A 13,968-nucleotide genomic window follows, 5' to 3' on the forward strand; every position below is an offset into this window, starting at 1 on the left:
TAAATCTAAACCTAGTTTACCTGTACAGCTCCATCTGAACCTAGTTTACCTGTACAGCTAAATCTAAACCTAGTTTACCTGTACAGCTAAATCTAAACCTAGTTTACCTGTACAGCTAAATCTAAACCTAGTTTACCTGTACAGCTCCATCTGAACCTAGTTTACCTGTACAGCTAAATCTGAACCTAGTTTACCTGTACAGCTAAATCTGAACCTAGTTTACCTGTACAGCTAAATCTGAACCTAGTTTACCTGTACAGCTAAATCTGAACCACATTTGAAACATCTGAATCCAATAAATGCGTCGGGGTTTCTCCTCCTATCCTCAAAAATATTTCACGACCAGAAAACCTGAGACCTCTCAGGACTGAAACCCAGGGAAAGTGGCTGGTTGGACGCACCGTCGCGTATATAAAACATCATGTAGGGACCATAGGCATGGTCATGGCTAAATACGTCCAGCATATCAGCTCTCCCGTGGTTCTTTCTCAAGCACTTTACGGCATACGCAATAAACAACACTCTCTTTCTCAATTACATACAACCAATCAGAATCATTTGAAGTATATTTTTTTTGCTTGAAATTAAAACATTCAGTGTACTTCTATTATGTTTTAGAAAAGCCGACTTTTAGAGCGTTTTAGAATAGGGAGGTTGGGGTGGAGCTGGCTCTGCCTCTCCATTGGTTTGTACAGCCTTCTCCCAGAAAAACTCACCAAAGCACCTGAACAGACCTCCAAAGCCATGTGTTGCTTTCATTCGACATCCTTCCTTCTTTATCCACCTCTACTACACGGTTTTCCTCAACGATAATAAATCATATCGTCATTAGTCATTAATCAATAAATAAGTAAGTTGTATATGCATTTACAGTATGGATATATATATAGACACATACAGCTCATAGCTTATCATAGCCTCTTGAAACTCTTCATTTTCTCTGTACCAGAGAAAGGTTTTTCTCTGTACAGTATCCTCCTGAAAGCTGTGCAGTTTTATTGGATAAAGGAGAGAGGGGCGGAGCAGGTAGGAGGAGCTTTGGGGTTCGAAGGGTTTTAGGGTTCGAACAGGGGTGAAGAAGAGTTGAAAAGACACAAAAACATTGTCAGTTTGTTGCTAGGTTACATGCACTAGGCCCGGCTCCGCCCTTTTCCTTCCCAACACCTGCAGTGATAGGTCAGTTCATCCCATCCATCAAAACAAACAGGAAGTGAAGGGAGGAACCAGAGGATGTTGTTGGCTTTGTCCAATCAGTCAGGTTTATAAGTCCATCCAAAATCATTGTGTTACCAAGATGATGAGTATCAGGAATTTGCAGATGACGAGGAATTAATGAAGCCAGTTCAAACCGGTTTATCTGTCTGTCCATTTTGTATTTAGCCCACACAGAGAGTCGACGACAGCTGTCAGAAGACACACCCAGAGATAGATCACACAAACAATATTGTCTATTTTTTTCTTATTTTCTGTTTTGTAACAACACTACTTTTCATACTAGCATCCTACTACAAAGCAGGGGTACTCTGGGCTAATTAAGTAAATCAAGTAGCATGACGTCAGTGTGGATACATTAAATGACAAGTCCTTTAACCAGTCTCCTGAAGTTTTCTATTAGCATTAGCACTAACATTAGCTCTAGCTTTAGCACTAGCACTTGTATTTAGCACTAGGACAAGGACTAGCACTAGCATTTAGCACTAGGACAAGGACTAGCACTAGCATTTAGCACTAGGACAAGGACTAGCACTAGCATTTGGCACTAGGACAAGGACTAGCACTAGCATTTGGCACTAGGACAAGGACTAGCACTAGCATTTGGCACTAGGACAAGGACTAGCACTAGCATTTGGCACTAGGACAAGGACTAGCACTTGGCACTAGGACAAGGACTAGCACTAGCATTTGCACTAGCATTTAGCATTAGCATCTGCATTCAAAGTGTGGCACAGCTAGGTGATTGATAGAGTATAGTTCTGGTGCATGGTAAAGGAAAGCACAGCTAGGTGTGGTATATATATATATATATATATATTGGCTGAGCTGAGGCAGTCTCTGTAGCTAGCCATGTGTCTCTGTTTGGTATTCCCATACAGTTTGTTTTGGTTTGGTTTGGTTTGTGTGTGTGTGTGTGTGTGTGTGTGTGTGTGTGTGTGTGTGTGTGTGTGTGTGTGTGTGTGTGTGTGTGTGTGTGTGTGTGCGTGAGTATAGTTTTTGAATGAATGCATGCATGAGTTTAGTGTAGATGCATGCGTAGAGAAGTCTGTTTGTTCGCGCCTGTGTGTGTATATGTATATGTACATACATGCATGTTTACATCTGTTTCTTTGTGTGTGTGTGTGTGTGTGTCTGTGTGTGTGTGTGTGTCTGTATCTGTCTGTGTTTCGTACTCATCCCACAGTACAATAATTACACTTTAAATCAGTCATCAGCATCCTCCATGAGTATCCATCGTCTTTTATCCATCCAGTCAATATATACTGTACGTCCATATTTGACCCTCCGAGTCCTTTCCTCCTTTCCCCACTCTCCCTTCCTTAATGTGGCCCCTCGGTTCAGGCTAACTTTCCCAAAATCCCTAGATTTACCAGAAATCCCAGTTGGAGGAAACACAGATTTCCTCCTTATTTCCTCTTGATTCCAGGAATCTCCCAACAGTGATTTCTGAAAAAACAGAATATTGGAACCCTAGTTGAGTCTGTCAGGTCAGTGTGGCCCCTGAGGCCATTGGGGCACCTGGCTGTCCTCCATGCCCCTCAGGGTAACATAGATGAAAGGCACCAGGCCCCGCTGGGCCCCCAGGGAGCAGAGGAGCCAGTCGGAGTCAGCCTGGCTCAGGACCCTCAGTACGTCCCCTTTCTGGAAACTCAGCTGGTCAGGCTCCGTGGCTATGTGGTGGCACAGGGCTCGCACTTCACTGGAGGGGTGGGGGAGAAAAATATGTGTCATTATATTTTGTATATGTAGCTTGTATCCTGTATTTTTTATTTGCATCCTGTATTGTTTTTGGTCTCTTGACAAGTCCTGCTGAAATATTGGTTGAATAAAAAAATGAATTAAGTATGACCTTACCAGGGTTGTTTGGTGTGGCTCTCCTGTGTTGTCTGAAGAGGTGGAGAGGGTTGGTTCAGAGTGGGAGGGGCCATAGGAGCTGAAGGCTCCACCCTCTTAACTGTCCCCGCCCCCACCGTCTGAGCTACGAAGTTCAGCACGGACATGTCCAGACCTGTCAGCCAGCCGGACGGCAGCCTGGGAGGGACAAACAAAGCACAGCCAAATCAATATGGAAAATTCCTTGCCAACTTGTGTGTCAAATAATTTATTGTATTCTTTGAAGTACATGTCCTAAAATACTGTCTCGGTCAATACTCAGCAAATGCTTAAAAGGTCTGTAAAATGAAGAGTAAATTATTACTGTACCATCTGTACCAATTTGCATCACTTCACTTCCCTCACCTGCTCTGACTTTTGGCTGATCTCTGCTCTGGCCTGGAGGGGGTGCCACCACCTCCTACGCTGGACCCAAACAGCCTACCCCAACGCATGCCCTGGCCCTGGGAGGGACACTCAGCCTGGGCCGCTGGCTGGGCCACTGAGGCCTCTGGTGCTCCTGTCACTGGGGCCCCCAGTTCCGTCTCGTTCTCCTTGTCCTGGGTGAGCAGTGACTCTGGGGGACTCCCCATCCAGGAGAGTCTTCCTCTTCCCCTGGACCCCGTCCACTCACCACTGGAGCTGGAGCTGCTCTTCCTGCTTCTCCCTCTCTCTCTGAGACCCTCCTCATCCTGGCTAGACTCCGCCCCTTCCACCACGCCCTCCCTGGGGGGCGGGAGCTGGCTCCGCCTCTCCGCAGACTTCTTCCTCTTCTCAGTCTTAACAAACTTTGAGCCCCCCTGAGCTGATTGGTCAATGTAGACCTGGGAGCTCTGCATGAGCTGGTACCACCAGCACGCCTGGCGATCACGCTCCTGCCGCTGACGACCCTCCTCCGCCCAATCCCTCTCTCTCTCCTTCCTCCTCTCCTCCTTCCCTCCCTCACTTTCCCCTTCCCTCTGGCTCTCTCCTCCCACCCCCTTTGCTCTCTTTACTATGCCCCTCCCCCTCCCACTCTCCCTCCACAGATTGGCAAACCCTGTCCCTACTTCCGTCGTCATTGGCTGTGCTTCTAAAAGTCCTGCTCCTAAACGATCCATCCCCGCCCCTTCTCTCCTAGACCCTGTCCTCTGCATCATCCCTTCTCTACTCCCTCTCTCTCCAACCCCTTCCATCCTAGGCCATGTTCCCTCTCGTCTCAGACCCAGCCTCTCCTTCTTCCCCGCCCCGCCCCCTTCCCTTGTATCTCTCATAGACTCCGCCCTCCGTGACTCTGTGCTCCACCCCCTCATGAGCTGGAAGGTGGAGCGTGCTGATTGGTCCAGGTCCTCGCCGGTGGAGGCGGAGCAGAGCTGCTCCTTGCGTCTACGGTGTTCCTGGCCCTTCTGGACCAATCGGGGCTCAAAGAGCAGGTCAAGGTCGAAGGGCAACAGGGATAGAGGCTGCAGGAGGAGAAGGAACTCCTCGAATAGAGGCTGGCAGGGCCTCTGGGACAACGGCAGGAAACCCCACGGGTGGTAGTGGGTCGCTACGATGTCTGGGGAAGACAGGTGGAGAGAGACGGATGGGGAACAAAGAATGGTTAGACTTTTGTTTGATCTAACCTTTATTTAAATCAGAAGAAGTTCGTATTTACAACAGAAGCATACCAGACATGGGTTGTAATAGTATCTGTTTTCTCTCTAAGAGGTCAGACACACCGAGAAATCTGATGGCCGACAGGGTACTTAGTACAGTAGGAGGCTGTTCTTTCTCTTGCTAGAACAACAGACGTACCTGCTGCGTACCGACGAACCTGCCGTTTCTACTTGTGGAATCGCAATGCTCGGCAGCGGTCGACAACTTGACTTTGAGACAATCAGAGAGCACGGGACTCCACGTGGGGGAGCCGAGAGAAGTGACAACAAAAATGAAAAAAGCGGAGCTGGATGGGGGGGGGGGGGGGGGGGGGGGTGATGTACCAACAAACCGGAGGAAAAACATTTTCTAACACTATAAAGCATTGTCGGAATTGATATATTACATAATTTAATTAAATCCTGGAATTGGTCTGAGCTGGTGTTGCTTATTTTTATAAAGCATTGTACAGATGGGCTCCCTGGGACTTACAGCTGCTGCTGGTTGGCTACTGGCGGGGGGCCTGTCATATTTGATTGACGTGTAGCCTACCATGTCTGTACCTAAGTTACATTCAGGTGAACAATTGATAGAAAGTACAACGCGAGGAAAGGCAGAATAAGAAAAGTTAATTGTATTCTGTGTTCCACTTACAACCTACTTCTCCTCGTCGTTGTCCTTGCAACACGACAACCGTAAAGATGGCATGGAACATCCAACCACTGTTGTTAGTGCTCTAGCCTGACAGTGGCTAATGGGGCGGGTGTTGATGGAAGCATGGCCTCGCGCCCGTGTTGATGTCCTCGCGCCCGTGTTGATGGCCTCGCGCCCGTGTTGATGTCCTCGCGCCCGTGTTGATGGCCTCGCGCCCGTGTTGATGTCCTCGCGCCCGTGTTGATGGCCTCGCGCCCGTGTTGATGTCCTCGCGCCCGTGTTGATGGCCTCGCGCCCGTGTTGATGTCCTCGCGCCCGTGTTGATGGCCTCGCGCCAGTGTTGATGGCCTCGCGCCCGTGTTGATGTCCTCGCGCCCGTGTTGATGGCCTCGCGCCAGTGGCAAAAATAAGAACAAGGCTTTCTATGTAGGAGGAGCTTTGGGGTTCGAAGGGTTTTAGGGTTCGAACAGGGGTGAAAAAGAGTTGAAAAGACACAAAAACATTGTCAGTTTGTTGCTAGGTTACATGCACTAGGCCCGGCTCTGCGCACAGAACATACATTTAATTCTAGTGAACGCTGCAAGACCCTGTATACCTACTGCTTCTAGCCTCCCAAGGTTTAAAATACTTCAGTTGGAACAGATGCAGGGAGCTGTTCTCACCCTGAAATATTATTATTTATTTATTTAATTTAACTAGGCAAGTCAGTTAAGGACGAATTCATATTTTCATACCCCGGATGACACGGGGCCAATTGTGCACCGCCCTATGGGACTCCCAATCACAGCTGGATATGATTCAACCTGGATTTGAACCAGGTACTGCAGTGACACCTCTTGCAGTGTCTTAGACCACTGCGCCACTCGGGAGCCCCTGCAGAGCCTATCAGACATAAGGTGGGCCTGCAGGAAACAGGCCAGAGAAGCGTTTATTCAGAGCCTGACCTAGATCCTTGAAGCTCTGTGCTGAGTAAAGCACCATAACCATAACAACGCCGAAGTCGGCCTCTGAAGCCGACGCCTTGCTCTCAAAATGGATGCTGGTGTTTAGGAACAGTTTACTAAAGAAGACGTACATATTTTCTAACTATCTGCAAAAGGATTGGATAGATGTAAACACTGCGAGGATCTCATTGACACCTGCATGGTTGAGATCAGACAGATGCACACAGATGAGGCCTACGACAAGATAGAGAACACTGAGAAACAGATTGGCCTGACAAAACAACGCAACAACTGAGTTTGCAGAGTAGAGAGCGCGTAAGAGGAAGAGGTTTCATGACGAGGATGCAGAGGGCGACCCAATTCTGGAAAGCAGAAGGCGCTTTGAAGCAGATGTATACTATTGCATACTTGATGTTTTTGTGGGGCAGTTTGATATGCCGGCTTCAGAGAAATGGCACGACTATTCTCTGTGCTCAACCCACAGCGCTATGAGCACCCTGAAGAAGAAAATAATATGCTTGAGTTCACACGTTTCTACTTGGAAGACATTTCCAAGCCTAAGGAAGTTGCGGATGAGTTCCTCTCTTTCTGCACAATGTATTCCGAGTTAACCATGGATCTCAACACTGACGCAGTCCTACCATTCCTCACTCAACACTGACTGCCAACCACATCCCCCGAGCACATCCAAATCTGACCATTCACCATAGAATCTACAAAACCATTCCCATCAGCAGTGCCGAATGTCGAGCCACGTTTCGGCCTCCTGAAGCTCACCAAGTGCTATTTGCGTGCATGAATGAGGCCAGACTTACCAACCTCACTTTTCTTTGTACTGAGCAGGAACATAGACATCGATAAAGACAAAACGGTTGACAGGTTTGCCAACATGAAAGAGAGGAGGAGGATGTTTTAAAATATGACCTTGATTTGTACACCTGTTGGGATTATTATTTTGTTCTATTGAATGCATGATGCAGACCCGGCGCCAGAACGAATCAGTTTGTTCTATTGATTCCATGATGCAGACCCGGCGCCAGAACGAATCAGTTTGTTCTATTGAATGAATGATGCAGACCCGGCGCCAGAACGAATCAGTTTGTTCTATTGATTCCATGATGCAGACCCGGCGCCAGAACGAATCAGTTTGTTCTATTGAATCCATGATGCAGACCCGGAGCCAGAACGAATCAGTTTGTTCTATTGAATCCATGATGCAGACCCGGAGCCAGAACGAATCAGTTTGTTCTATTGAATGAATGACGCAGACCCGGAGCCAGAACGAATCAGTTTGTTCTATTGAATGAATGACGCAGACCCGGCGCCAGAACGAATCAGTTTGTTCTATTGAATGAATGACGCAGACCCGGAGCCAGAACGAATCAGTTTGTTCTATTGAATGAATGACGCAGACCCGGCGCCAGAACGAATCAGTTTGTTCTATTGATTCCATGATGCAGACCCGGAGCCAGAACGAATCAGTTTGTTCTACTGATTCCATGATGCAGACCCGGCAGCAGAAAGAATCAGTTGGACAGGCATGTTCTTTCATGGGACCTCTTATGTGTGCACGTGCTTGTGCGTTTACAAATGTTTCAATGGCTGTAATAGTAATGAATAGGAAAGTTTGGGGAAGCTTTATCCTACCATTTCTACCGATCTGCGGGCCAGTTATGATTATTTTTATTTGCACATTTTCTCAGAACAGTTTCATTTCAATAATAACGTTTTTGTTTCTCGCAATCATTGTCACGTCCTGGACTATTAGACCACCTCAAATCTGCAGTAAAATTATACAAATCTAAAAGTTAAAATTCGACTATGCGTAGAGCACTAGGTTCTGCCATATGGACACATTGATACACCGTGATCCGTTGGCGGCTAAAGAAATGAGAGCATAGAACTCAGAGATGCAGCAGTAACCCTATAACTTCCATCGTCAGCTCAGTAAAATATATAGGCCTAAAGCCAACAAATAAAAACACTAGAAAATGTCCTGTTAAACATTCTGATTATTTCAATCACATTCAGCTCTCTATTCCGCCTGTCTGCCTCTCTATCTGTCCTGACTTGAGCTATCACTAGTGAAGTGCAACATTGTATAAAATAATTCGGCCTGCTAGCGAACATGCAACATTGTATTAACTATTCCTGCACCAGTGAGCTCGGGACAGAAATATGTTTTTTATTACTTTTACACTGGATATATGGGATCATCAGATCATGATATTTAGCTTTTCAAACGGTTTGGTGATTATCGAGGCCGGGTGTGTTGTAAACATTTTCAGATACTGAGGAATTATAATTCGCAATGGATGTTAAAAAACAGACCTCGTTGACTTGTGTGAGGCAAAGAAGAAAATGTGTGGTGGACGTGGTCAGCCAATCAGAAAAATCAGACATTACCAAATGGGCGTTTTCCTACTTGCAGTAGATCTATTTGTCTGCTAAATGAGCACTTTATGCGCTGAAATTAATGGTTTTTGATTAATCTCTGCTCGGGTGCTGCTGTCCTTGGTGCCGACTACCTACAGAGCTCTCCCGGCCGCTGGGCTTTGTAGAACGACGTGTGCTGTCCTTGGTGCTTAAAAACATTGTATTGATTCACGGCTGACTGGCAACCTGTTTTCCTTCTTTTTTTTTTATTGTGCCACCTTGTGGTCTGGAGTATTTAATCTGTGGTTACACAACAAGCTAACTGCCGACACTGGGCAGCGGTGCTAAGTACCTATCTGCAGTCAGATTTCTCTGTGTGTCTGACCCTTAACACTTAAGATGTGCATACCTTCATGAGTGTAGAGGTGATTGAACCAAAACTCCAAAGATCGCAAGCTGAAACAAATGAAAAACACAAGAGATAAACAAGAAAGGAGTCAGTTACACTGTATCGCTACGGAAACCATTACTGAGTTAGAGCCTTGCCCGGTCAGTTGTTTAGGCTATTAACAAGGCTATTGTTAAGGTTTGTGACAGTGAGAGGGAGAAACAGTACTGTACAGGAGGGAGACACAGAGTACAGGACTGTTAGTGATGACTACTAGAAGTCGGTAACATAGAGCTAGCGTACTCACTTGAGCAGTCCGAAGACGAATGCGTTCAGTCTCATACTGTGGCTGGTGAACTCTGAGTACTGGGACACCTTGGAGAACAGGCTGTGGAGAACACGGGTGGACGGGCCTGAGGGAGGCAGGGAGGGAGGGAGGGGGGAGGGGGGGAGGGAGGGAGGGGGGGAGGGAGGGAGGGAGGTCAGGGTTATAACTCCTGCATTGTAAGATGATTTATTAGAATGTTACCTTGACAATTAAATATTAGATTCAGTGGTGTAGTGGAGGGTGTACGTAGGTATACGCCTCATAACCCACTTATTTTTTCAGTGGGCTTTGCGTCTACTCACTTGTTAATCCCCACTGATACGTATCAAAGTAATGTAGTGGAGGTGTACGCCGTATCGATTAATAAGGCTGATGAAATAGCTCTGAACGTCTTCCTGAAAATGTGGATCAACTATTATTTCTTCACATTGTAGATGTCCACATGGCGGTAGGCCTGTGTATGAATGTTCCCAAACACCTTTCTAAAATGCGCTGCACACATGCGAGTGGTTTCATGGACAGAGATGGAAATATCCATTTTGAAAGAGGAGGAGGGGGGGGGGGATTAAAGGGGGGGGTTAAAGATACAATAACTACCATGGGTTGCTAATACTGATTAGGATAATTCCTGTGGCTGCTAGAAAGTTGACAGAAAACCAATAGAACAGGAGAATGAATGTCTACCTGTCATGATATCATATCACTGTTTCTCATAGAGGTTTTCACAACAGGGCACTTTTTCCTTCGCTGGGAGGGCCATTTGGAAAAAATCTTGGGCAAAATTAGAGAAAACGCACTGCTCCAACCACCACTACACCACAGACTGTTTTAGTTGTATTATAATCTTACATTTCCTTTTTTTTGCAGCATTGATCACAATAATGATGTTGTTACGACCAACATCGTATTATCAAAATATAATCAAAATCACCCACTTACGTCTCGTCCTCTAATGAAGCAGTAAGGCCCGAATGGGGGTGTGGTATATGGCCAATATACCACGGCTAAGGGCTGTTATTTACGCACTACGCAACGCGGAGTGCCTGGATACAGTCCTTAGCCATGGTATATTGTCCATGTATCTCAAACCCCCGAGGTGCCTTATGGCTATTATATACTGGTTACCAACGTAATTAGAGCAGTAAACATAACTGTTTTGTCATACCCCTGTTTTGTCATACCCTTTAACATTCACATGGAGAAATCCACAGACCCACTCTAAAAGGCTTTCGGAGCCATCATTGACTCAGTGGTTCTCTCAGGACCTAGGCATTGTCACAATCGTAACATGGATCTAATTTTGGAGAAAGATATTGTGGATCTAAATGCTTTTCCTCATAATCCTGGACTATTAGACCACCTCACCTTATCAGGTTTGCAGTTGCAACTAATTATTTGCTGAGACGCCATACAAGGATTATCAAAAGCCGTGATATAAATTCTGGGACAACCCAAAGATTCCTAGATGCCCTTCCTTTTTTTGGGTAATATTCATTTGATATTTTATAAACAATACAAAACATACACATACAAACGACAACATCATACAAACATCAACTACATCACACCTGCCCAGACCCACTAGCCCCCACCTCTATCTCCAGCGCCCACATCACTTTCCACCACATGGCCTGAAACTGCACCCTTTTCCACCTAACTGAGGATCTAAACTTAACCTTGCGTAATACCCTAGATGCAGTTGCATCACTAAAAACAAAAAACTATCACAAGAAGCTAGCTCCCTGGTATACAGAAAATACCCGAACCCTGAAGCAAGCTTCCAGAAAATTGGAACGGAAATGGAGCTCCACCAAATTTGAAGTCTTCCGACTAGCAGTGATGTGCAATATCGAAAAGCCCTCACTGCTTCTCAATCCGACTACATTTCCAACCTGATTGAAGAGAATAAAAACTAAAATGTTGTTTTGATACTGTCGCAAAACTAACTAAAAAGCAACATTCCCTAAGTGAGGATGACCTTCACTTCAGGAGCAACTTCTTTGACAAAAAAATATTTGATCATTAGAAAGCAAATTACGGACTCCTCTTTGAATATATGTATTTCTCCAAAACTCAGTAGTCCTGAGTCTGCACAACACTGCCAGCATCTCGGATCAATGGACACTAAAGATTTTAAATTCTGTATCTCTTGACAAGTTGAAAATAGTTATAGCCTCTAAACCTTCCAGCTACCTACTGGACCCCATTCCAACCGAACTACTGAAAGACCTACTTCCTGTACTTGGCCCTCCTATGTTGAACATAATAATTGGCTCCCTATCCTCCGGCTGTGTACTAAACTCACTAAAAGTGGCAGTAATAAAGCCTCTAAAAAGCCAAACCTTGACCCATTCTCTCCCTCTCAATTAAAAAAAAAAAAGCTGTTGCTCGGCAACTCACTGCCTTCCTGAAAACAAAAATAATGTTTAGGAAACGCTCCAGTCTAGACTCCATCATAGTACTGAGACCGCACTTCTTTCCATTCACGAGACCTTTTAATGGCGTCTGTCCTCGTGCTCCTAGACCTTAGTGCTGCTTCCATCACCATCGATCACCACATTCTTTTGGAGAGATTGGAAACCATAATTGGTCTACGCGGACAAATTCTTGCCTGGTTGAGATCTTCTCTGTAAGAAAGATATTAGTTAGTCTCAACTTTCACTGCTATGCAGATGATGCACAGCTGTACATATCGATGAAACATAGTGAAGCACCAAAATTGTCTACCCTGGAAGCCTGTGTTTCAGACATAAGGAAATGCTTATACTTTTATACTCGGACAAACAGAGATGCTAGATCTAGGTCCCAAGAAACACAGAGACCTGCTGTCAGATCTGACAATGAATCTCGATGGTTGTACAGTCGTCTCAAACAAAACTGTGACGGACCTCGCCGTTAATCTTAACCCTGATCTCTCTTTTGACAAACATATAAAAAATATTGCAAGGGCTGCCTTTTTCCACCTTCGTAACATTGCAAAAATGTGAAACTTTTTGTCCAAAAATGATGCTGAAAATCGAACCTATGCTGTTGTCACTTCTAGATTAGACTACTGCAATGCTCTACTCTCCGGCGACCCGGATAAGGCACGGAATAAACTCCAACTAGGGCTAAATACGACTGCTAGAATCTTGACTAGAACCCCCAAATTAAATCATATTACTCCAGTGCTAGCCTCTCTACACTGGCTTCCTGTTGAGGGTATGGCTGATTTCAAGGTTTTACTGCTAAGCTACAAAGCATTACATGGGCTTGCTCCTACCGATCTCTCTGATTTGGTCCTGCCGTACATACCTACACGTACGCTACGGTCACAAGGCCTCCTTATTGTCTCTAGAATTTCTAAGCAAACAGCTGGAGATAGAGATTTCTCCTATAGAGCTACATTTTTATAGAATGTTCTGCCGAGGCTTGGGAGAGACATAGACTCGGTCTCAACCTTTAAGTCTAGTGAAGACTCATCTCTTCAGTAGGTCCTATGAGTGAGCGTAGTCTGGCCCAGGAGTGCGAAAGAGAACGGAAAGGCACTGGAGTGGCGAACCACTTTTGCTGTCTCTGCTTGCCCGGCTCCCCTCTCTCCACTGGGATTCTCTGCCTCTGACCCTATTACAGGGGCTGAGTCACTGGCTTACTGGTGCTCTTCCATGCCATCCAGTTTCTGCTGTTCTGCCAAGGAACCCTGACCTGTTCACCGGTCATGTTGCCTTGTCCCGAACATGCTGTTTCGACCATCTCGCTCTCTCCACCAGGCTCCAGGGCTTATGGCCTTAAAATTATCATCATCATCATCATTACCTAGTTGTGTGGAGGCCTCTACCAGGCTCCAGGGCTTATGCTCTAATCATCATCATCATCATCATCATTACCTAGTTGTGTGGAGGCCTCTACCAGGCTCCAGGGCTTATGCTCTAATCATCATCATCATCATCATCATCATCATCATCATCATCATTACCTAGTTGTGTGGAGGCCTCTACCAGGCTCCAGGGCTTATGCTCTAATCATCATCATCATCATCATCATCATCATCATCATCATCATCATCATCATTACCTAGTGTGGAGGCCTCTACCAGGCTCCAGGGCTTATGCTCTAATCATCATCATCATCATCATCATCATCATCATTACCTAGTTGTGTGGAGGCCTCTACCAGGCTCCAGGGCTTATGCTCTAATCATCATCATCATCATCATCATCATCATTACCTAGTTGTGTGGAGGCCTCTACCAGGCTCCAGGGCTTATGCTCTAATCATCATCATCATCATCATCATCATCATCATTACCTAGTTGTGTGGAGGCCTCTACCAGGCTCCAGGGCTTATGCTCTAATCATCATCATCATCATCATCATCATCATTACCTAGTTGTGTGGAGGCCTCTACCAGGCTCCAGGGCTTATGCTCTAATCATCATCATCATCATCATCATCATTACCTAGTTGTGTGGAGGCCTCTACCAGGCTCCAGGGCTTATGCTCTAATCATCATCATCATCATCATCATTACCTAGTTGTGTGGAGGCCTCTACCAGGCTCCAGGGCTTATGCTCTAACCATCATCATCATCATCAT

At 45.7% G+C, this 13,968-nt stretch overlaps 1 protein-coding gene across 2 annotated transcripts in view; it reads right to left on the reverse strand.

The window, feature by feature from the left end:
* Window positions 1-548: 548 nt before the first annotated feature.
* rusc2 (RUN and SH3 domain containing 2) overlaps window positions 549-13,968 on the reverse strand; it is a 57,595-nt gene continuing 44,175 nt past the window's right edge. For both annotated transcript variants that reach the window (XM_071352166.1, XM_071352165.1), the window contains 5 exons: window positions 9,374-9,479; window positions 9,088-9,134; window positions 3,454-4,624; window positions 3,070-3,246; window positions 549-2,914 (listed from right to left, as the gene is read on the reverse strand). In XM_071352166.1, the coding sequence (XP_071208267.1) occupies window positions 2,704-2,914; window positions 3,070-3,246; window positions 3,454-4,624; window positions 9,088-9,134; window positions 9,374-9,479 (1,712 nt within the window). In that variant the 3' untranslated portion in view covers window positions 549-2,703. The remainder of the gene's footprint in view (window positions 2,915-3,069; window positions 3,247-3,453; window positions 4,625-9,087; window positions 9,135-9,373; window positions 9,480-13,968) is intronic.

The sequence above is a fragment of the Salvelinus alpinus genome, chromosome 19, assembly GCF_045679555.1.
Source record: "Salvelinus alpinus chromosome 19, SLU_Salpinus.1, whole genome shotgun sequence".
NCBI classification, from domain to species: domain Eukaryota; kingdom Metazoa; phylum Chordata; class Actinopteri; order Salmoniformes; family Salmonidae; genus Salvelinus; species Salvelinus alpinus.